General features: G+C 43.6%; 1 protein-coding gene and 1 long non-coding RNA gene across 5 annotated transcripts; one reads left to right on the top strand and one right to left on the bottom strand.

The window, feature by feature from the left end:
- Positions 1-1748: 1748 nt before the first annotated feature.
- Positions 1749-7803, bottom strand: LOC125511429 (nucleotide pyrophosphatase/phosphodiesterase). Of its 4 annotated transcripts, none has more exons than XR_007284992.1 (12): positions 7535-7803; positions 6442-6533; positions 6275-6341; positions 6048-6167; positions 5736-5958; positions 5549-5630; positions 5301-5433; positions 4983-5188; positions 4762-4887; positions 4008-4660; positions 3384-3619; positions 1749-2204 (listed from the first exon to the last, which is right to left on the bottom strand). XR_007284992.1 is itself a non-coding variant. In XM_048676800.1 (11 exons), the coding sequence occupies exons 1-10, from the start codon at positions 7721-7723 to the stop codon at positions 4045-4047; spliced, it is 1854 nt and encodes a 617-aa protein (XP_048532757.1). In that variant the 5' UTR covers positions 7724-7803; the 3' UTR covers positions 1749-2204; positions 4008-4044. The 4 variants fall into 4 exon arrangements, 2 of the variants coding, with proteins under 2 accessions (XP_048532757.1, XP_048532755.1); XR_007284993.1 differs by having other exon boundaries at positions 3509-3619; XM_048676800.1 differs by lacking the exon at positions 3384-3619.
- A 6555-nt stretch (positions 7804-14358) lies between these two features.
- Positions 14359-19516, top strand: LOC125506397. Its single transcript, XR_007282649.1, has 5 exons — positions 14359-14639; positions 14772-14965; positions 15370-15802; positions 15946-16078; positions 17271-19516. It is a non-coding gene; the product is annotated as an uncharacterized LOC125506397 (long non-coding RNA).
- The last annotated feature ends 4456 nt before the right edge of the window (positions 19517-23972 follow it).

Below are 23972 nucleotides of genomic sequence, written 5' to 3'. Positions count from 1 at the left end.
AACCGTTACCCTTTGTGGGTTGAAGTCTCCATCAACGTGGATGTACGATAGCACCACCTATTGGAACCACGCCAAAAATCTTCGTGTCTACATTGCGTTTGCTCCCTCCAAACTCCTCCCTTTACCTTTATATGCAATTGTTTTACATTCCACTGCTATACTCTTATAATTGCATGTGTAGGTTGTTTGCTTGACTTGTGCTAGGTTGCTAAAATCTGCCAAGAATTAAAATTGGCAAAAGGCTAGATTTTTATTTGGTCAAGTAGTCTAATCACCCCCTCTAGACATACTTTCGATCCTACAATAAGGCTGGATAGATGAGGGCCATACGTGTCCCTAGTCCTCCTACAATTTAATTCTCAAAAATTAGTTCCGGTATCTACTTTAGTTCTTGTTGTAATTGATCCACGAAGTTATATATATATATATATATATATATTCTTGTTTGTTGAAATGAAGAGAACGACTTTGCATAGTTGGTTTGCAAAGAAGTTCAATCACCTCCTTGACCAACCCCAATGGCGAACATACAACCCCTACTCTAAAAAAATAAGAGCACTACTCCGATCCCATTTCAAATGAGAGTACTAATCCACTAATTGATGAGACCACAAATCAACAATAAGGCATTATATACTTGATTTTTCATCCAAGTCAGGCTTTAGGTGATCCAGCAGATCGAATACAAATAGAAGATAATGTCGCTGAAATTTGCCTTGAAGTGAGAAGAATTTTTTGTTGAATGGGAGAAACAAAGCTACTGAACATAAATTTGAAGTCACGTTGGGTGGAAAAATTTAGAGATATTCTCAATCGCATTGATTAAATAAGCTTGATTGGTTGGAATGTTAGTGTGAAAAAGGAGGTTGCATTTTGATTCTACCAATTCATTTTCAAGACAACATCGCATGCCGCTATATTTGGAAATGTTGTATTTACAATAGATGGTTACAAACTTTTGAAAACAACTTTTGCATATTTTGAGAAACATGATGGTGGTCAAGCTAGTCACAACATTTCTAGGGGCTCATGGGATGATTTTAACAATCAAAGGGCAAATGTGTCTACCAAATTCTATGCTTACAATAAAGAGGCTGAGATAAAACATAAAAATTACTTGAGTGTGTCATTGATTGTGTAAGGTATGTCATAGCTCGACGGGAAGCTTTTTATGGATAATATGAATCCTCCAATTTCATCGGCACATGCAATCTTAGTGAGTTCTTGGACTGGTATAAATACAAGAGGAAAGACATGAATGAGGCATTTGATAAGAGGAAAGGAAACCATAAATTCAGAAGGACCTTGCTGCATGTTGCACAATGGAGGTAACCAAAGTCATCAAGAATGAGCTTGAAATTAAGATTTTTTTTGCTCAAGAAAGGAGCAAATGGCAGTGATCTTGAGGTAATTCACACGGATTTGCATTGTTTTGTTTGTGTTGTTTCAAACAACAAAGCATACACCTTTCCAATTGGTATATCGCCTAGTCGAGTTGACACTATTTCTTTCCGTAGCAACTTCATCACTTGAGCGAATATTTTCAGCAATGAAGATCATCAAAGCACATTTGCGCAATAAGATTTTAGATGAAGTATTCAATGATTCATTTGAATTATTTATGATGATTAGATCAGATACAATCCCGAAAAAGAAATACTGCAAGGATATTTTCCTTGTGGGTATACTGTGATTTCTTAAGAGGCATGTCTCAATTTTTTTCTTGTTCTAAGAGTCAATTGTGGATCTGCTAAATAAGCTTTTTTTGAAGAAATATAGGGCTTTTCACCCCTCCGATTTTCATTAAAGAAAACCATCAGTTCTCGAACTACAGGATGCAACCAAAGCGTTTACCCTAACGGGATGGGGTAAGGGGGTGTGCCACAACAACCAGGCCATAGCACCCTCTTCACCTCCCCCATAAGACTAGTTCAAACATCACCGAGCATAACAGTTCAGCTAAGTTATTACAATCATCCACACTCAAACGGAAACCAAGCTACAAGCTACGCAAAAGAGAGGGTTAAAACAAGCGCAAAAACAAGCAGCAAGGCAGTCCAGACACCCTCCAAGGAAAGAGTTCTTCATCCTTCCAAGCGCAGCATATTGATTCTCCACCCTTAAGAAGCCACATAGACTTCACTTGCTACCCGTTCTAGCAGTCTTGCCCCCAGCTCCAGTACCTTTTTTTCCTGCTCCTTTATCTGCAAAATAGACCAATCCACCAACCAATGTGTTATTGCTTTGATAATATTCATAGGATCAGAGATTCTCTTGTTCTAAAAAATAACCCCGTTTCTAGCTTTCCATAAGGCCCAGCAAATAGCAGAAATTCCCACCAAAACAAGTTTTTTATCCTCTTTTCCAAAAGAATTCACCCAGGAACCCAGGCACTCTTGCATAGATATAGGAGCATGCCTCAAGCCGAAAGTACATTTTATTAAGCTCCAAATTAGAGAAGCCGCTGAACATTGAAAAAACAGATGATCTACAGATTCATCTTTCCCATAGAAAACACAATTTTTATCCCCTTTCCACCCTCTTTTCAACAGAGCATCTCTAGTGAGTATGCTTTTCCTAGCGCTTAACCACAAAAAACCTTAATTTTTGCTGGGACTTTGATTTTCCAAAGAAATTTCTGTGAGAATCTAAGTCCATCAGCTACCAATTTTCTATAATGCGATTTAACTGAGAATACACCATTTGCTGTGAGAGACCATGTTATCTTATCCTTGCCACCTTTAATTTCAATCTCTTCACACCTGCTCTTTAGGTTTTTCCAGAGTTCTAAAGTCTCTCCATGCAAAGTCCTCCTGAACCTAAATCCATGCCACCCTTTTTGGATGGCCTCAGCAACTGTAATATTATGGTCAAAACAAATGTCATAGATTCTAGGATAGGCTACTTTTAAACTTTTATCATCAACCCACACATCTTCCCAAAATATGGTATTTTCCCCATTTCCCAATTCCTTTTTAACAAAACTATAGAAAATTTCTTTGATCTTCATCAAGCTAGACCAGAACTGAGAATCACCCTGTCTTTTTGTGCTCTTGGACAGGCATTTGTCCCCCCATATTTTCCTTTTATTATGTTTTGCCATAACCCCTCTTCATTCTCCGTCTTTCAGAACCACTTAGCAAGCAAAGATATATTCATTATTTCTAAATTGATAATCCCTAGCCCACCTACATCTTTGGGCAAACAACAAGTTTCCCACTTCACTAAGTGATATTTTTTAATATCTTCATCTTCCTGCCAAACTAGTCTGGCCCTGTAGAGGTCAACCTTTTTTATCACCCCTTTGGGGATATGCATAAATAAGCTATTATGTCACTATGCTATTGAGCATGTGTGTTGTGTGAGCCTGTCGGATGAGTTACCTGGCGGCACCAGCTGAGGTTGCTTGGCGTAGTGTGCAAATCCTTCTGGTGAGTTACTTGGAGGCGATATAGGAGGTTTGCCTGGCGGTCTGTGTGCGTTACGTGAAACCATCGGATTAGGTTACCTAGCAATGTGTGTGCATTGTGTGTTGTCTTCATGCCCCAAAAAAATAGCGCCCTTGAAGTTGAACATGCCCTGCATTTACCTCCTAGATTCGCCGTTGTCACAATGCATACTGTAGACATGGAAGGGAAATGCTATTACATGACATACATACACAAAGTAGAAGTACGGTCACAACACGCGATCAGACAGACTTATTTTTTCTGAGTGAAGTCAAAGTAAAAAAACATTCGAATTAAATTTGGGAATTCTACAGAAGAAGGTAGCTTTATATTTCGATAAGTGATGCTTTTATTAATCCATAATATAACATCAAGGAGTTACAAAGCATAATGAGCATACACCTGCCTCTTGTATGATTAGTATGCGCACATCTAACACCAACTCATACCCACAAGATCTTATTATTAGCACGTATAAATAGTGCAGCTGACCAATTTTATTGGTTGACGCCCCCGAGATTTGTTTATTAGCACATATAGATAGATTGTGCGGCTTACCAATTTTATTGCATGACCCTCCATGACGGCCAGACAATCAAGAAGCGAGCGTGGTGGGGAAGCAACTGTCGTGCACGCAGCTGAGCACTTCGCGGTAGTCCCTGTGAATGGTGAAGGAGTCGTAGACCTTGCCATCGCTGCTCTTCATGTACTCAAACAAAAGCGATGAGTGGTTGAAGGCCGTCAGCTTGGTGAACCCGTAGTCGTGATCCCTGAATATGCTCCACTTGGGGATCGCGGTGGTGTACTCCGACAGGTGGCTGCCGCCGCCGCCGGCCACGACGAAGATGGTCCCGTTCATGGTGCCCGAGTAGTGGCTCCTCTCGTTGTTGACGCACTGGCTCTGGTAGAGCGGGCATGTGCGCTCGTAGTTGTGGACGTGGCCGAAGTAGGCAATGTCGACGCGGTACTTCTGCCACAGTTTCTGCAGGCTCTCCCGGCCCTCCGGCTCCTCGAAGGAGCCCTGGTCGGCGTACCACGAGTTGGAGGAGTAGCCGAGCACCCGGTGCGCCGTGAAGATGAGCCACGGCTGGTGCTTGCGGTCCACCGTGGAGAGGCACTCCTCGATGAACTTGTACTGCGGAGTCCCCTCCCTCCAGTCGTGCTCCGAGTCCGCCACGCAGAACCGGAACATCCCGTAGTCCACCTTGTACCTTAGAGATTCATGGATGGCATCCATTTCGTCACTTGAAATTAACCACCCAATATTTTCATATGAATTTTACAAGAAACCATTCCATTTCTAGGCGCTTACCAAAAGTTTGCTCTGTTTTCGGCTGGGTAGTAGTACATGGTCTCGGCCGGCACACCGCATTCGCCGCCGGAGTCCTCGACGTCGAAAAATCCACCGGTGTTGGGCCAGTCCCTCTCGTGGTTGCCGCTGCACACGCAAGGGGAGGATTAGTAATAAGCTCCCAGCATGCCATTTGTTAACATGGCACTACTCCATACCAACATGGTCATGGCATGATGTACCTTGCAACCATGTAGGGCTTCTTGGCGCTGATGGGGGCAACCTGTGCGGTGAACTGGTCCCACTGGGAGAGGTACCCGTTGGCGTAGGGCATGTCGCCGATGTGAAAGACGATGTCGTAGTTGTCCAGATCTTCAATCAACCTATCCGTGGTGTTGAGCGACCCCGGCTGGTAGTTGGCGAACTCGTTTGATCCATCCCTCTCCGCCTGCAGAAAGACCAAACCATGCATGTGTACCATATGTAAAAAAAATATCTGTGAAGTGAAGTTAAATTGTCATGCATGCGATACATATTAAGGGAGACACATTCAGTTGTACCTTTCCCATGTCACCGAAGACGATGATGCGCTGCAGCGAGTTCTGCCCGGGGGTTGGCGGTGCCCGGAAGGTGTAGGACTTAGCCCACACCACGGTTCCGTCGGAGAGCTCATGCCCAATCTTGTAGAAGTACCTAAATCACAATTCACAAACCAACCGATCTTGGGTAAATTAAGCTGACCATTCGAGCACTTTTCAAGGACGAGTCAATCATTCTCCTTGGTAACATATCTGTAGCTAGGACGTACTCTTTGTTGGGCCACAGGTTCCTCATGAACGCCGTGTGGATGAACCCGGGTTCTCTCCACCCAACCGTCCGCGCCGGCTCGCCTGGATAAACAACCAAAACAAAACAAAATAGCACGGTGAACCTTCAATCTTCTTGCCCATGCATGATCTGAGTTGATTGGTGCTCCACATATAGTACGTACGTACCGCACATGCTGCCGCGGTTGAAGGTGAGTGTCCCGGCGGGCGTGCGCGTGCCGGCGGCGCCGACCATGCCCCACTCCACGAACGGGTAGGCCTCGCTGACGTCATAGCCGCTGGTCCACGTCACCGTCATCTCGTCGTGGGTCTTGCCCTGCGCCAGCCGCGGGAACACCGGCGCCTTGGGGTTCTTGAACACCACCGCCTTTGACACCGACACCAGCTTCGGCTGCAAAAGTAAATACACGACGAACAGTGTGTTCACATTTAGAAATGTTAGATCCTCTTTGGTAGTAGGTTCAGATCGGGAGCGGTTACGTTTTCGAGGCCGCCGGTGAAGAGGGCGAAGGAGAAGTCGGCGCGCTGGTTGATGAGCTGGAGCCGGATGGTGCCCTTGCCACCTTTGAGGTAGTTCGCCGAGTAGTTGGCGTACTGATACTGCAGTCACACACCAAGCGGCCAATTCAGCTCAATATATCATGGTTCATGGCCATGTTGGCAGATGGTTGTCATGGAATTTCATCTTGGTTAGTTAACCAACTGACCTTGATCGGCGCCGTGCAGAGCAGCGGCTCGGCGGGGTACCTCTCGGGGTTAGGGCACGTCCCCGAGCTGCATACGCACAGGAGACACGAGCCAGAGGATCCAACATGGATTAGAGCTTGAATTCATCGTGCTTGGAGATTTGGAATGTCAAGGGGGAAGGTCTTACATGAAATCGGCGGGGGAGAAGACGGCGATCCAGTCGTCGGGGGTGGGGTTATCCCAGCCGTATTTGACGGTGACCCATGCAGTGTCTTCGTCCTGTCAGAGGCATGCATCCCAAAATTCTGAGTTGCTTACATTTGTTTTTTTAATCGATATCTACCTACAGTTTATGTCATGTAGTAGATGATCAATGGCAATTTTCTGTAGAAAAATAGGGGCTTCACGTCACGGTCCTTTTTTTGTTGCACTTTCTTTTGGCTTTTATGTGTAGCTACTTTAATAATCAGTGAAGCCGGTGCAACAATGAGATGCTAAGCTAATAAGATGCCTTTTGTTGTCTACACATGCACAGAATCAGCAGGACAAAGTAGTGCCAGTACCGACGACAAGTCATGCGGCGTATCCACAGTGACACTATCCTAGTGTGGGCAGGGGTCCATATCTAATGGACAAGTGGCTCTGTATGTCACCATTTTTTGCATCATTGGGTGCTGTGGGTCACCAATAATGCCACAGTTACGCGTGGATAAGTCCGGGTTGCTAACTATAGGCTGACGTGGCATCATGTGATTGGAAATTGGGGTTGAGGGGAGGTGAATGGTGAGAGAACACATACATACATACCCATAACCTTGGGATATATCGCTACAAATTGAACGTTGTATTTTTTAACCATGGCAAATCAAACTTTTTTAACATTATCGTAACCTTAAGCCAGTAAGATTAGCATTTTTGTGTTGGTCATTCAATTAAAAGTTGGTAAAACTATATTGTTAGTTCACTTTGTACAAGATGTCCCCTGAACATTTGTGATGCAAATGAACTAGGACAGATCAATGGACAATGGGTCTGCTCCACCATTATATTCCAAATACTACATCAATTTTACGTATTATTAGTCCCTAAATAATACTGTATTTTGCTTGTTCTGCCCGTGGATGTAAGATCCAGCTAGCACACTATTCTACTGCGACCATTGCATTCCAAACTGCAAACCCAAAGCCAGCATGGCCCGAGAGAGCTGTCGTCGTCTGTTCCGTTGGTCAGATTAGGCCGATGAATATTGATAAACTAGCTGATCAGTTAGCTTAACGTACCTGGCCGCCGAGCAGCGCCGGCGTGGCCCGCACGTACGCGGAGGAGCGATGGAGGTCAAGGTGAACGGTGGCCTTGTGGATGGCGATCTTGGACAGCGGCTGGACCCCCAGCGCCGGCGACGCGCTCACCGTCGCCGCCGCTGCCGCCATGGCCAGCACCGCTGCCAGGGCGACATGCGCCATCCCCATGCCCCTGCTTCAGCTGTAGCTCGTGCGCACTGGCGGCCGCTCCTTCCGCTGTGCCCAGGCTGGTGTGTGTCCAGCGTACGCCATGGCTGCCCGGCCTATATGTAGCCAACTGGGAGGACCGCGCTCAGCCAGAAGAGGGTCCGGGTCCGGGCCCAGCATCACAGTGACAGTATATGTAAAAAATGGTAATCATGGTAGCGGCCGGTATGTTCAAAAATGGTTATTGCAAGTGGTACCTCGCGAAGCACGTCATGGATGTCGACATCTAATCCTCTTGTTTTTTAGCCCCCGTGCTCCTCGTGCTCCATCATCTATTTGTTATTATTTATTCTTTGAGCTGGACAACGTTTATTATTTGACATCGACTGACGTGACATCGTCGATTCTTGCCAATCGGGGTGCGATATTTGTGTGGGTTTAACGGTAAAATTGACAAATTTAACCCGTGGACGAATTAAATCACAGAATAAACTACCCGTGAAACTATTTCACGCGGCTGATCTTTTTGTGTGGTGCCCGACACGAAGGCGCCACATTACACTGTGCAATGCCTCACAGATAAGCGCTACACGCCTGGCCAACGCCGCACCTGTGTGATTCGAAAATTACTAAGTCAGTGTGCAACGCCTGAGAGCTAGGCGCCACACTATACAGTGTAGCTTCTAGCTTTTAGGCGTTGCACTAGTGGTTGCTTCATTTTGTAGTGCAACCACAGTGTGGCGCCTAGCTCTTAGCAATTTTTAGGCAATCCGGGGTGCAACGCTGGCAGGCGTGTAGCGCCTTCATGTCGGGCGTCACTCAAAAAGTCAGCTAAGTGAATTTTTTTTAAATAGTTTATTTTATGAAATGATTTCATCCACAAGTCAAAATTATCAAATTTACAGGGTTTAACTTTTGGGATTGGAAGTCGTGATTTGTGTCATCACATATATAAGATGACCAATAAACTCTTACGGTCTTACCTAGTTGTTTCACGTGGGAAAACTGATTTTTACCGGACTCAATACCAAAGTAGTGATGCCCGTGCATAAATTATGTTCAGCTCGTGAAGTATGATTTGGTTAATGTTTACAATAATCTGGGGCTCTGGGCCCTGTATCGGTCACCCCCGTCTGATCGCCACGTCCCATGCATTGAGCCCCACTGAGGCAACCTTATCCGTCTCCTCAAAAATTTTCTAGACCAAGCATTTTTCTTCCCACACACCTTCCAAATTCTTCTATCAAATTAAATACTCCCTCCGTCACAAAATAAGTGTCCCAACTTAGTATAACTTTATACTAAGCTTAGTACAAAGTTGAGACATTTATTTTGGGACGGAGGGAGTACCTCGTTCCCCATCGCCAATCCCGTCCTTCATAAACTGCTTCTGCCGGCGCCATCCTTCTTTCCTAGCATTGTGGCACCGACCTAGCCAATGCAGATATGCTACTCCAATCCAGGTGGAAGTAGTGCGGTCGCACCACTCCTGCAAGCAGTGGCGAATCTAGAAAGAAAATGAAGGGTAGGCTAAAGTCAACAACAAGAAAACTAAGCTCTCTTTTGAAAAAAAAACATGATGTCCTAACCTTTTTATCAAAATAAGCTCAGAATTTCCCAAATTACTACTTAATATATGTAGTATTAACTAGATTTTTTTCTAGGATTTTTTTTAAAAATATTTGAACCAAAATTTGAATTATCTTGCAAAATAATCATTATCTCCCCATCTTGTTGTCCATATAAGTTGGAGGAGGGATTACAATCAATATAGTTAAGGGAAGGGTATCTCGGTTCAAATTAGCTGGGATAGGTTCAGGTTCAGTGTGAGGAGTACATGCATGCATACTCATTTTTGTACACTTCTTTTTTACAAATAAGTTGCAATGGGCACTAAATTAGTTAACAGCACATGAACTAGTGATTACAGTAGAGGCTGGGCATTCGTGTGTGGTGCCTGTTCGCTGTGCATATGTGATGCATGTGTGGTGTTGTGTGTTTGCTACTCGATAGTAGATGTACCATTGAGCTGGGATGAAAGTACTAGTAGTAGTAGTAAAAAAATGTTGCTATCCGGAGGGTAGGCTTGAGCATGTTTAAGCCCTCCTAGTGGACTCGCCGCTGCCTGCAAGGCTAGCGAAGCTGGTTGCCTTTGTTCTTTGGGTGTGGCAAGGCTGGCTGCCAGTGCTGGCGGTGGTTGCCAATGATGGCCAGGTATCACACGAGGAGAGCCAAGACATGATGTTGTGAGCGGCGAGGCGGCGCCGTCGCTTCGTGAGCAGCGGGATCCCCTACTTAGGGGTGGATGCTACGACGCACATGCGACAATGCTGGGATAGGCGTCTGGTGGTGCTACAGGCGGTATGATCGCGAGCTGCAACGACACACAAGATGTTGCAACCGCAGTGTGGCGGTGCTAGGGCTGGTGCCCGGAGGTGCTAGAACCGGCATATGAAAGGACTACGACCAGCGCGACGACACATGATGGATGTTGGAACCGCAAGCGACGATGCATCGGTTGCGAGCTGACTGTTGCAAGAGCTCACGAGGAGCCATTGTCCATCGACGATGCAAAGCGGATGCTAGAATCGGTGGGCTTTGATGCATCGACCATGGGCCGGTGATGTTGCAAGCGCGGCTGGTGGGTGCTACGAGAACAACCGACGTAGCTGCAAGGCGACACGAGTGTTTGGCTATGGAGTGCTGCAATGATGTCATGATCGAGGCGGTTGGTGGCGCTCTGCAACTGTGCCATGTCCAAGGCGGCTGGTGGCACACACGGCGTCAGTGTGTGTTGCGGCTGGGACCATTGTGCATGGAGTGAGGCGCAAGGGGGCGATCTATCGTGCATCTGGGACCAACACAATCGGACGGCTCTAGACGAGATAGATCCTACGCTAGGATCGGTTGACCAACAGACAATACTGGCATTTGTTTTATAGCACCCGTGCATCTCATGCTATATTTTTTTGCTTGCCATATTACTTATTTATTTGTATTCTTTGCGCTAGACAACATTTATTATTTGACGTCGACTGATGCGACATTGTCCATTTTTTCCAACCAGGGTGATATATTTGTGTGGATTTAATTTTTGTTGGATTGGAAGCCGTGATTTATGTTAACGACCAACAAACTCCATCTGATGTTCTCATATAGAAAAATTACTGATATTTTTTTTACCAAACTCTATACCATTTTCATTTGGTGGGAATACTAAACGTAGTTCATCTTTACTCAAGACAGCAATGCTCGTGTGCAAATCATGTTTTACTCATGGTGTATGGTTGAAATGTAGATTTCTTTTCCTTACACCATAATGGAATTGCAATTTTTTTTTACACATTTTGCTACCTTTGATATTATTGGCATGAAATCAAACCATAACAGAGCCATATACTAGGGATACACCAGGCAGGAAGTTGGTCTACCAAAGTCGCTCTCTACTTGTACTTTAAGTCATATACTTAGACAAGACATACTTGGGCTACAAGTCATGTAAACCGACTCAAACCCATTTAACCCTGCCCCTCATCCACCTCTATTATTTGTATTCTTTGCGCTAGACAACATTTATTATTTGTATTCTTTGCGCTAGACAACATTATTTGACGTTGACTGATGTGACATTGTCCATTTTTTCCAACCAGGGTGATATATTTGTGTGGGTTTGATTTTTTTTTTTTTAGATTGGAAGTTGCGGTTTATGTTAACGACCAACAAACTCTATCTAAGTTTCTCATGTAGAAAAATAACTGATATTTTTACCAAATTCTATACCATTTTCTTTTTGCAGGAATACCGAACGCAGTTCATCTTTACTCAAGATAGCATTGCTCGTGTGCAAATCATGTTTTACTCGTGGAGTATGATTGAAATGTGGATTTTTTTTCTTACGTCCATAATAGAACTGCAATTTTTTTTACACATTTTGCTACCTTTGATATTATTGGCGTGAAATCAAACCATGACGGAGCCATATACTAGGGGTACACCAGCAAATTGGAATTTGGCCCACCAGGCAGAAAGTTGGTCTACAAAAGGCGCTATCTACTTGTACTCTAAGTCATATACTTAGACAAGATCTACTTGGGGCACAAGTCAAGTAAACTGACTCAGACCCATTTAACACTGCCCCTCATCCACCTATATAAGGTGAGATAGGGGCCTCCTGAGTCGGCATCTAACAAACACATCTCGCATGCGAGACAATCACCATCAATACAATTAGACATGCAGGAGTGGGGTATTCCCTCACCTCGTGCGAATGAACATAGGTAAATTCTTATCTCGTGTGCACCCAATCCGATTATGTACGCGTTCTCTGCCCCCATGATCACCCCTTGATCGTTATTGCCAGAAATTACATAGACAAACAACGAGACACGATACCATTTGATATTAGTGGTAGACCAGGGAAGCACACATTATGGACCCATGCATCTAACTCTTTTGTTTTTAAGTGCTCGTACCACATTATTATTTTATTTTTCTATGGGACCACATTAATTATTTGTCATTGAGTGATGCGACATTGTTGATTCTTGCCAACCGGATGTGATATTCGTGTGGGCTTGATTTTTTAGATTGGAAGCCGTGATTTATGCTGTCAGATCAACGGCGAACAAACTCCATCTATTTTTTTGCATTGAAAAAATAACTGTTTTTTTGGCAAACTCAACCGTTTTTTGTGAGAATACCAAACTCATTTCATATTTGCTTGAGGCAGTGATCACTCACGCACAAATCATTTTTAACTAGGGGGGTGTAGGTGAAACGTACATTTTTCTCCTTGGCATCCATAAGAAGTTACCACTTTTTACACATTTTTGCTACCTTTGATATTGCTGGAGTGGAGACATTACCGCAAACATCATACTATTGTATATTAAGTCAAACATATTGCGAGAAAGTTTTTTATTGACAATGGCACATGCATATTGTTGTAAAATTTAATGTTTAACTAAACACATTGCCTAAAAAAATCAAATAACATGAACACCTCGAAAGCAGAAAAATGCAAAAAAATCACTGAAAATGTTGCATAAACAACCAAATGTAACCACAAGGCATCCTTGTCCACACTATTTAAAGTAAATTAAATATAGTATATTACCCAAAAAACATATTTGATTATATTTTATAATTGTAAGCATGCTCGGTATGTGTGGGTGCTAGTTGATTTCAATGGCCCACCGACATTAATTAGTGGAGCCTGATGATAGGTGTACACTAATTGTTACAAAAATATTGCATCTTCATGCACATGCTAGCATTTGGATTGTGAACATATATAGGTGCATTAATTGTTTATTGGTGCATCTTAAAAATATTTTAGGGGCCTATTACTTTATTGGTACGTCTCTTACTTTTCATTTTAGGTGTCTTTTTATGCACAGTGACCAAGGCATTGATTCGAAGATTGAACTAAAATACCCTTGGTTATAATGTTGATTAGAGAACTGATTACCGGTGGCTATTTAACAGTCTTTCCGGGAGGGGTAGAATTGGCTTCTAATGGGGTTAAAAGGAAAATATACCTGATAATTTAGAATACACCTAAAGAACAAATTACATAATAAAAACGAAGGGATGGAATATATAATTAGTACTAACTAGAAGACATTCAATTGAGAACTATGCAATTGATCCAATGGTAGTTATCATAAATCATTCGTGGATATGATGAGTGATTGGTGAAGTGTCTATATCTTATCTTTTGTCATAAATATTGGATGAATTATTATGAAATTGTATTAATAATTTGGATGTCTCAAATGAAAAAATACCAGTCACCACTAGAGTGTACATATTTATCCACAACCATTGAATGTATAATTGTGAATAAATTGGCTATTCATAAGGGCACATATCAAAAAAATTACAACCAGCTCGCCTTTTCTATATTTTCAACGACATATCAACACACTATTAGTTGAATAATAGTTGTTTTGTGCAAAATGGGACAAACTGCTGGTAGAAGAAACATATTAAAATATGAAAATATGAGTAAGTATACCACTGTAAAAAATAAGATATAGATACGCCACTACGAAAAACATTGCTGGTAGAAGAATGTCTCTTCTCTCGGATGTGGATTTTCTGCTCCTGAACTCAAATGCACCCTCATAAACAGTTAAATCAAAAAATACTAAAAAATCTGAATTTTTTTGGCAACAAACATTGTTGAATGTTCTACATACGTGCACATTTTCGTGAAGTAAAAACATTCCTAATGCTCTGGGATGAACAAAAATCAATGCTTCAAAATATTATTATTATTAAAAACATTTTAATGTGCTGATTTTAGTATTGTCCCTAGACCTCCACAAATGCGATTTCATCATCAAAATTGCACATATGAAGAAAACCAAGCAATGCTAGTTTTCAACCAAAAATAGTTTTTTTGGGGGGTGAAATTTACTGCTTTTTTTCCAAGACAATGCCAAATTTACTGCTGGTAGTGGAGCATTTGAGCTCGGGATTAGAGGGCATTTTTGTATTTTTTTAATTTGTTTGGATTGCTGACCACATATGCCACATTTTTTGTTTTGTTTTGAGAAAGACCACATGTGTCACATGGTGTCTTTTCTTCTTCTTTTTTGTCCGGGAAAGAGAGAAAGCCAGAGCCAGACATGGTGCTAATGGATGGGCCTGGTACGAAATGGTACTCATCTCAGCCCGCTAGCAACCCGCATGTGCTACTCATGTCTTGGCCCATAGTCTCCCCGCACGCGGCGGCCGGCGATGGAGGAGCGGCCACACGGGACGACATCGGCGGCGGCGCTCAGGGGGCACGTTCACCTCCCGCCGCTGGCCCGCGCGCGCGGGCCAAGAACTCGGTATAGTACATTCTGCAGGCGCTCTGGCGCACCCCAGCCTCAACGCCGTCGTCCGCGACATCCTCCAGCTCCCCTCCGACTCCGAGCTCGACCCCGTCCGTAGCTACCCGCTTCCCATCTCCCCTTTCCATTCTCCTTCCGCGCATTTCTCGCGCCGAGTGCAGAGACATTTATGCCAAAGCAGCCTCGCTCTGTGCTTAATGCTACAGTACATCTCTTTGTTGCAGGCTTGCAGGTTGCAGCTGTTGGTGTGCTTCAGAGTACTGATCCGCAGGTGTGTGAGTGTGTCTATGAGACCATCGTATAGGCCGAGATTCCGAAGCTTTTTCCTCCGGAGGTGCCGCCCGAGCTGCAAAGGTTGCTCACTCTGCTTCTGCACGAGTTTCAGCTGGAATGGCGAGAGGACGCCTCCAAGGATCAGGTACTCCCTCTGATCCATACAACTTTGTACTAAATCAGCGACAATTAATATGGATTGGAGGGAGTAATATATTTATTTTTCATATGAAAACTATGCAATTGATCCAGTGGTAGTTATCATATTTCTGAGAAGTGGGGAATTGGATCTTTTGTGTGTGTGTGTGTGGGGGGGGGGGGGGGGGGGGGGGGGGGGGGGGTCAAATGATCAAAAAGTTAGGATAAATGTGGGGCAAAAGATCCAATTTCTCTCATCTATGTACCCTTTTAGTTTCACAAGTTACAAGCTGTTCAGTACTGCGGTCAATAGTTAGCCTGTTCTTATCTTTTTGTTCGTGTCTCTCTGTGGTGATAGTGATACCAACATAAAATCTGCGCCTCAATTTAGCGCCATGCATTATTTTGTAGGCACCCACGCGAAATTCATAAACAGCGAAAAGCCATTTTGAGTACAAAATCAAGAAGCGCCAGAGCAAACAGCGACAACACAGTTAGTTGAAACAATTGCTACCGTGTGCTTTTGCACAAACATAAGTGCCTTGCCGTTTTGCTGGCTTAAGCTTGATCTGTGAGATGCTTATTATCCTTTATCCTTTTTTATGTGAGAGAGGAGTTCATTGATTGGTTTGTGAAGATCTGTTAAGAAAACTATTTCAGCAGTTCTGGGGTTACAATCAAGATATCTTGGATGAAAGATGTTACTCGTGTGAATCGTCATCTTCCCTGCAGCCTCACTGCAGGACATCATCAGCAAAGGTCTTGTCTGAATCAGGGGAGAAAGACGTGAAGCACCAGTTAAGGATTCTTTAGACAAAATGCTCATGGACATATACACAATCAGGTGTCAAGTCTCAAATGCTGTCAGTAATGATTCTTTAGACAAATGCAGAGTTCGGCTGGGAATTTTTGTTTTCCCTTTTGCAATTCAACATTTTTGCAGACTTGCAGTAAGTAATTTCAAATGTTTCTCATTATCTTTTGCAGGGAAGGACGTGGAGAAGCAACAAAAAGCACATAGGAAAGGATGATTTTTCTCCTCTTTTTTCTAGCTCTCGGGACATTTTTCATCAGCAAAGCACTTCAGAAATGATGCCAAAGTTGCATTTCTTACATGAAGGTAAGACGATCGATGTTTTACATTTATGACGAGGCACAGTTGTAGGATGAAAATGTCCTTACAGGGAGGGGTTTAGCTTTTAGGCGGCCGATATGTAATTGAGGTTAAGACACATATGTGAATTCACAGGTAGTATCTTTTCTCTTTTTAAATCACTGGTAGTATCAGTGCCGTTGCAACTGCACTCAGAAGTCTTTCCACATATGAGAGGGGACATCACATTGTTGCAACTGGAATTGTCTTGTTTATCAGACAGAACACAACACCTCCCATGTTCTTCTGTCTTATCTAGTCTGCACCTCAGGGCTAATGCAACACCTGCCATGTTCATCTAAGCAACAAAAGATGAAACAGTAATGCATCCAGCAGTGAATTTACTTACTGCCTTAGCTACTATCTCAGCATTTGATGGCATGTCCAATGTAGCCACAAAAGGTATCCATGCCCACTTGTCAATTTGAGCTCCATCAGATATGTACTGCACATTTCTTTCCTGATACCTATGAGTTTTACCCCCATCGACAGATATATTTACTCTCTCAATACCCAGCAATTCTACCCTCATCAAAATTAGTGATGCTACCTACGCAAGCTGCAGATTTACTGTGCACATCCCTTTCTATCATGGAAGTAATACTAACATTTCCTTCCTTGATAACATCCACATCTTCCAGGGTGCAAATGGCAGACTGCTTTGTCAAATACAAGAATATTTGATATAAGATACCCCAAAAAACCAACTTAACTTTGTTATCAATACAGAAGAAGAAAAAAGAGATGTTCTATGAGAATGCTTCATAGGATCACAGGTGCATCTGCAGTTAATAAATCCGCAAAAAAAGACAGAATAAACTCATGGTAAATTAACATCTACAGGAATACCAGCTCCAGTAATCATGAAAGGTAGCATCTAAAGTAGGACACAATATTCTGTTACAAAAATTTAGAACCCTTTTAAAAGATTCTTGCATCCAAGGTCAAATCTTGGCAAATGTCATGCCTGCACTCCAGTTCGACTGCTTATGTATTCCAAGTTTCCAACCCCCTATCAACTCTTTTATTAACTATTCAAACTTTGTCCTTTACTGTTTATGTATTCTAACACCCTGTTAACTATTAACTGTTTTATTAAGTATTCAAACTTTGCCCTTTGTGCGTCTGAAATCTTGTGATCAATTTCCTAATTTTACAGCAGAGCTCTCTAAACAAGTGGAAGCACACCAAAGTATGGCCTCACATTCCAAACTATGGTGTGCGTGCATGACGTGTTCGTGCAAACCGTCACCATGGATTCTCTCCTTCAAGATAATCTACTCTTGTGCTTTGATGCAGCAGTGTATAGACTTTGTAACTTTTAACCTCATGTCGCCTTTGTTTTATTTCAATGCATCTTCATTTTCTCATCTTGCTGTTGCTAATTTCCTAATTTGTTTTTGTTTTATTTCATTGTATACACCACGAATTGCTCATCTTGCTACTGAGACAAACCTACAAGCTACAACACAAGGGAAAAAAAGAGGTGCATTGCATTTTCTATTGTTTCTAGCATTTCCTTATTTATCAGTGCAGATCATATCTTGTTTTGGACAGGTTGAGAGGTAACATCCCTACTCATTCCTCAAGTAAAAAGAATTAGAGCTCTTTATTCTGTATGTTATACTCCCTCCGTTTCCAAATATAAAACTTTTTAGATATTTCAATACAGACTACATACAGATGTATATAGACGTATTTTAGAGTGTAGGTTCACTCATTTTGCTCCATATGTAGTCCGCATTGGAATCTCTAAAAAAGCTTAAATTTAGGAACGGAGGGAGTACATGCCTTTATTCTTTATTTCAATCAGTATTTGGGATGGGAGCACGCAGTTCTGTAGTTACTAGAGTCCAATTATTCATGTGTTCTTTATGGGACCAAATAACACACCTTGGCCTACAGACCTGGCCATTTTACAGCCATCCTTTCAAAAAGGCTCAACTGATGTGCTGTCAGAAAAGCCTTTCCGCAACAATAAAAAACCCTTTTCCCCCTCACATCCTATGTGTCTGCTGAGTTACTTTCAGATTGGTGCTGACCTATGATGAACCGAGAGCTAAGCAGATTAGTTATAGTTTGGTCTTTGTTTGAATAGGTAATAGGAAATTATTTGAAATGTTTCTATATTCTTGGTAAATCATATACTTGAATCGTATATGATTGGCCTTTCGTTTGATGGCTGATGTGTTCTTGACTGAAAGTTTTGAAGCTGCGCGATGAGAGTATAGGTTGCTCCGATGAGGGCAATCTGAGCAGCAAAAAGAAATACATAATTGTAGAAGGGCAGATGTTGTTGATGACACCGTATTTGATGATGCTGTTGATGATAGTATAAACTCTTTAGTGGAGGGCATCATGAAAGAGTGTTCCGAAGGAAGTAACAATGAAGGGGATGAGGCTGCACCTCACGACTTTAAGAACTGCAATAATACAAGCACATTGGATGAGCACACCAACATAGATCAGCTAGAATCTAGTGAGAAAGCAAAACACATGGTACTACTTTTATAGCCAAGCTCATCAGATCCAAACAGCAAACAATAAGAATGGATTTGGTCAGCTTTTGGCCAGGCTGCAAGTCCTGAAAAGACGTGAAGATACCAATAGCAGCATCGTGAATTGGGGGCAAGATGTTTTCCGTTCCGATGATTGGGTGTGTCTCTTTGAAAGAAAAAAATAACCTGGCCCTGTTGCGCGTGAGGAGGTAATTCAGAAGACTGATTTGCGTGATGATGTCGAAGGTTGATTTACCTGGTGATGCTGGGTGCAGAGCCCTATCTGATGAAGCTGGTAGCAGAACCGCAAGCCAGTACGTCTGTACAGTGCTTGAAGAGTCTGATGAAACCTGCAAATGTGATTTGCATGAGAAGCAGTTAAGCCACTCACCGTCAGAATGGGAGCATGTACTGAGGGAAGACCTTTTCCTCCCAGGAAACCCATTGAAGTGAAAGGCATCTGCTCTCCCCTGGGTTTAGTTCGAAAATCATGTTCTTAATTTCAATGTGTGCAGACCGCGACATAAGCAGCAGGATCAAGCGTCGTAGTAGCTAGCCGGTGCCTAAACCTGAAACTTTAAGGAAAGAGAATATAATCTCAGCTCATGCCTCATACTGAGCTGTTTGTAATATATGCTGCCTGCAGTATCTGTTTCTATGCCTGAAAGGATCATGCACAGTACTTGAACACTTGTCATAACATGCGATCTGATCGCTAATGCTTGCATACGTACCATGAGTATATCTGTTACTCCCTCCGTCCCATGGTGTAAAAATGTCTTACATTATGGGACGGAGGGATTACTTCTTTATTATCTTTTCGATCCTCCAGATGTCCCTTTCCGAGATGATCGTCAAGATCCTTTTAGCCCCATTTTATGTTGCAGTTTGCTGTTGAGGTATATAGAAAAGTGGGTCAAGTTTCTGCTGGTTCTTTAAGACCCTGTGAAGCTATCCAGTGACTTGTCAGCTGCTCTTTTCAGTTTTGTAATACCTGATGATGCAATCAGCATATTATACACGTACATACCTTGGTATATACACTACTGCTTTGAGATGCATGTAGCCAAGGTTGATCTTTGTATCCCCATTTTGCGAGTGCTGTTGAGGTCTGCCTTCAAGACCCTGTGAACCTGTCCAATGAACTGTCACCTGCTCTTATGCAGTGGTGTCATCACTAATGATGCAATCACCAATCAGCATATTACATATATATAGAGGAAATTGCTTTTGGCTCCGGGGCTCCATGGAGCCTGGATTTTTCACGTGCACTTCATCATAAGTTTTTACATAAATGTGATTTTTTTTTGGAACTTCAGAATATGATTTCCATTTTCTTTTCAAAATCATAAGACTGTTCTCCCTTGGTTTATATACTACTCCCTCCGTTTATAAATATAAGATATTTCAGCTTTTTTTCTTTTCTAAATCGGATGTATGTAGACACGTTTTAGTGTGTTTGTTCTCTCTTTTCAGTCCGTACTTAAGCCCATATTGAAATATCCAAAACATCTTATACTCCGTATTTGTGGACGGAAGTAGTACTTGCTGTGCTGGTTTGAGATATAAATACCTAATTTTCTTCTTCTTTCTGAACCTAGCCATATAGCCTCATACTAGCACATACACGTTGCACTCTCCGAGTGTGTACATTCAGAGACCTGAAACTCGGCTGGACGGCCGGCCAGCCATTACACCCGCGCCGGCCGGGCGCAGGGCGGGCGATCTGACTTTGTTACCCACACACTGCACCACACATCTTGGCGACTAGCTTGCACCAGTAACTAGTCTGAGATCCAAAGTGGGATGCATGTGACGGACGTGCCATTCACTGCGCAACATGCCAAATGATCCCAGGATCCAGGGCCATGCAGGGCCAAAGTCTCCAGGTTTCATACACCCTGGACCGACCCGGACGACGCTAGCCAGGATGGGTCGCCATTATTTTTATTTATTGCCAATGTCAGTAAAAATAATTGTACTGTACTAATGTCAGTAAAAATTAAACATTTTACTGTCTTTTTTAGGGTTTCTTGTTGTCGTTACTAGTACTACATATTACTCCCTCCGTTCCTAAATACTCTTTCTAGGCATTTCAACAAGTAACTACATAGGGAGCAAAATGAGTGAATCTACACTCTAAAATATGTCTACATACATCCGTATGTAGTAGTCATTTAAAATGTCTAGAAAGACAAATATTTTAGGAACGGAGGGAGTACTACTCTGTAGGTAGAAACGGAAAGTGTCCTTCTAATCTGGAGCTTAAATTCTCCTGTGATGAACCGTAAAATTGAAAAAAAGTTTTAAAAAATTCTCCTATTTTTTGACAACAAAGATTGCTTATTTTTCTTCCTGTGTGCAAATTTTTGAGATGAAATCACATTCACGTAAGTCTGGGCAAAAATTACAAAATGTGCACATAAATATGCTTTCAAAAATCAGTCTTGCTAAGTCTCAATCGATTAAGATATAACGAAGTCTCAGTCAATGCTATGTCCGTTAGATCTTACATTAGGATTCGTGCAAAATTTTCTTCTCAGTTTTTTATTTTTCTCTATTGAATGCTATGTCACTTCACTGAGACTTAGTTAAATCTCAATCGATTGAGACCTAGTCACACCCTTCAAAAATAGCCTTTTTGGAGCAACCATTTTTTCCAGAGCATTAGGAGTGTTAGTTCTCATTGAAATTTGCACGCACATAGAACATTCAACATTTTTTGCTGCCAAAAGTTTTTAGAATTAGTTTTTTTCTTCAATTTTACTGTTCACAAGGGTGCACTGTGATTTTTTTTTTTTCCTGATGGAAAAGTTACTGCATGTCGTGTTGACCTTGTGAGGGAGAGATGAGATGACATCCCTACAGTGGGTAATCACGGCGAGGCTGGCAGTGGCAGGCGGTGTCGCATATATACAGTGCAGCGGGTACATGCTACATACAGAAGTTATATGTGAGCAGGCAGGAACAAGGGAATAGGACAGTATCACTTTTGCGTGCATGGTTAATCGCAGATCGATCTCATCTCATGGGCAGTGAAATGATCCAGCTGGAGAGATCAGGAGGCCACAGCTAGTGCTGGGTGATCCCCTGGCTAGCACACTGTATATCAGTATAAATGCTAGACTTACGAACGGTTGACTTATGGACGGGGTTTACGTCCGGCCGTACATGCCCTTCACTCCACTTAGAGCATCTTTACTCGGACGACCTTCCAAAGGACGGTGTCTGCACATAAAAGAGAAAGAAAAACCATCCAAATGGACCTCCGAATTGTTCATATATGTCTGGGCTATTCGTGAATCAAAATCTATCCCATATGTGAGGATGAAATGGGGATGTCCGAAACCACCCCACCTCAGACCTAACCCACTCCGGACCACTTTCTATTTTCATTTTTTCTCTCTTTTTTCCATCCCATCAATTATATGCATTTGTCCGAACAATTTGATGGGTCACGGGCTCACGGCTATGTGCATGGATAAATAGGGGTTCAAAACAGACATGATCGGGCAATGTTTGGACGTGTCTATGGATAAATAGCGGGTCAAATTAGCCCATTCCAACTGGAGATGTTCTAGCCCCCTCTTATTTATGGAAAACAGTTTTTTTTAACATGGTCGTTTGATTTCTTCTAGAAATCAGCCGCCTCGCTGGCACACCACGCGTCATGTGTGGTCCCACACGAGCGTTCTCTCCCAAAGCTTCTCTCTCGAAACGCTATTCTTTCCCATATCGCTGGAAATGGTCGAGCTCGTGTTGCTCTTCGTTTTCGCTTCCCTTCCCTCTTCTCCATACGGTGGTGTTGCAACGGGCTGTCAGCCAAGCTCTAGATCGACTAGCTGCATTAAGCTCGCCAAATCCATGGTGTGGCCTGCTACAAGGTGCTAGTGTTGCAGGCTGTGTCGCTCGCCATCGCGGTGTGGACCAAACCCGCTGCCTAATGCTGCAAAACTATTGCAGGCACTAGTGCTACAGACGGGCACCGTTAGCCACCGGATTGGATACATGGAGGTCTTGCAGCTGTGCTGCAGGCGAGCACCGGTGCTTCAGGGGGCATTGTTCATCGGTGGCATGGGACAGATCCATGGCGGAGGTCTTGCGACCGTGTTGCAGGCAGACATCGATGGAGGGGAGTAGTACTGAGGGTCCTGCGAGCCAGAGTTGAGAAGGCGCCACCGTGTTGCAAGGCGTTGTCGCAAACACAACGATGGCGACGCCCACAACAACGGCGATACTATTACAACGATGCCCGCAACGGTGGCGATGCTGTGATGACAACAAGCACAATGGCTACGACGGTAACTGCAACGAGGATGATGTTGCATAACGACGAGTGCAACAAAGACGATGTTGTGATGACATTCTCCCAGCGTTGGCCAACGTGTAGCGTGAGCTCTTATTTTCATCCGTGGGCCACCATGTTACTCTGTAAGAGCATCTACAGTCGGACTTGGCAAATCCGGCCCCCTATACGCCCACGGGCGTGTCCGCGAACAGCGCCCGCCGGCCCCTTATATGTGCTGCCACACATCCACACACCTCAAATGCAAACTTCAAATCCATACAATCCATGCATGTCGATTATACAATAAAATTTGTTTGAATTCAACAGTTCAAAACAAAGCAAATCAAATCATAATTCAACAATATGGACATGCGAAAATGTAATAAATGTTCGAGCATGACGGATGCCTCGCCGGCTGGTCGGATCACTAGCCGGACGCCATCCATGTCGCCTGCTCCGAGTCCATCCTTGCGTCTTGCGTCTTGCTCCGCCTGCATCCAGGCCGCATGCTCTACTTGCATCTTTGTCGCATGGCCCGCTGCTGCCGCAACCGCCCCCACTGCCTCGTACTCCCTACGCTCGTTGATCCCTCGCCATTCGCCGAATGCCCCAACTGGCCGTTGGATCCTCCTCTGTCCTAACGTGGTCCGACGGCGCAATCCGCGTCGGCGGACGGATGGATGCGGGGGAGGGGGGGGGAGCTGTTCGTCCATGTCCGCAGCTCCATGCGACGCCGCAACTGCTTCCCTCTCTCGCTACCGGCGTCGCCGCATCCTCCAGGTGACTTTCTCCGCCTTGCACAACGAAGCCGAGGACGGGACGCTGACGGACGAGGCAGACGCAATCTTCGTCGCGGCGGTTCGGGATGGGCTGGACGACATCTAGGGCCACGTATTGGGACTGGTGGTGAGGACGGGGAACAAGGGTGGCGCACGGCGAGGGCTCGGGCGTGGGAAAGATAGGAGTGCAGAGAAAAGAGGAGGAAGAGTTTGGTGCATTTGGTGCAATTTACGATGGGGTAGGGCTGTTAGGTCCGACGTGACGGACATACCCGGACGCCCCATATCCGCCTCAT

The sequence above is a fragment of the Triticum urartu genome, chromosome 5, assembly GCF_003073215.2.
Source record: "Triticum urartu cultivar G1812 chromosome 5, Tu2.1, whole genome shotgun sequence".
In the NCBI taxonomy this organism is placed as follows: Eukaryota; Viridiplantae; Streptophyta; class Magnoliopsida; order Poales; family Poaceae; genus Triticum; species Triticum urartu.
The sequence above is the reverse complement of the archived record's forward strand: the minus strand, read 5'-3'. Positions and strand labels throughout refer to the sequence as shown.

What these genes read in the sequence shown, in the direction of transcription:
- LOC125511429 (XM_048676800.1), bottom strand. Translation starts at nt 7,723, where the DNA reads ATGGGGATGGCGCATGTCGCCCTGGCAGCGGTGCTGGCCATGGCGGCA. An exon ending in TCTGCACGGCGCCGATCAAG is followed by an intron (nt 6,168 to 6,274) that starts GTCAGTTGGTTA and finishes GTGTGACTGCAG; the next exon opens with TATCAGTACGCCAACTACTC. An exon ending in AACCTGTGGCCCAACAAAGA is followed by an intron (nt 5,434 to 5,548) that starts GTACGTCCTAGC and finishes ATTGTGATTTAG; the next exon opens with GTACTTCTACAAGATTGGGC.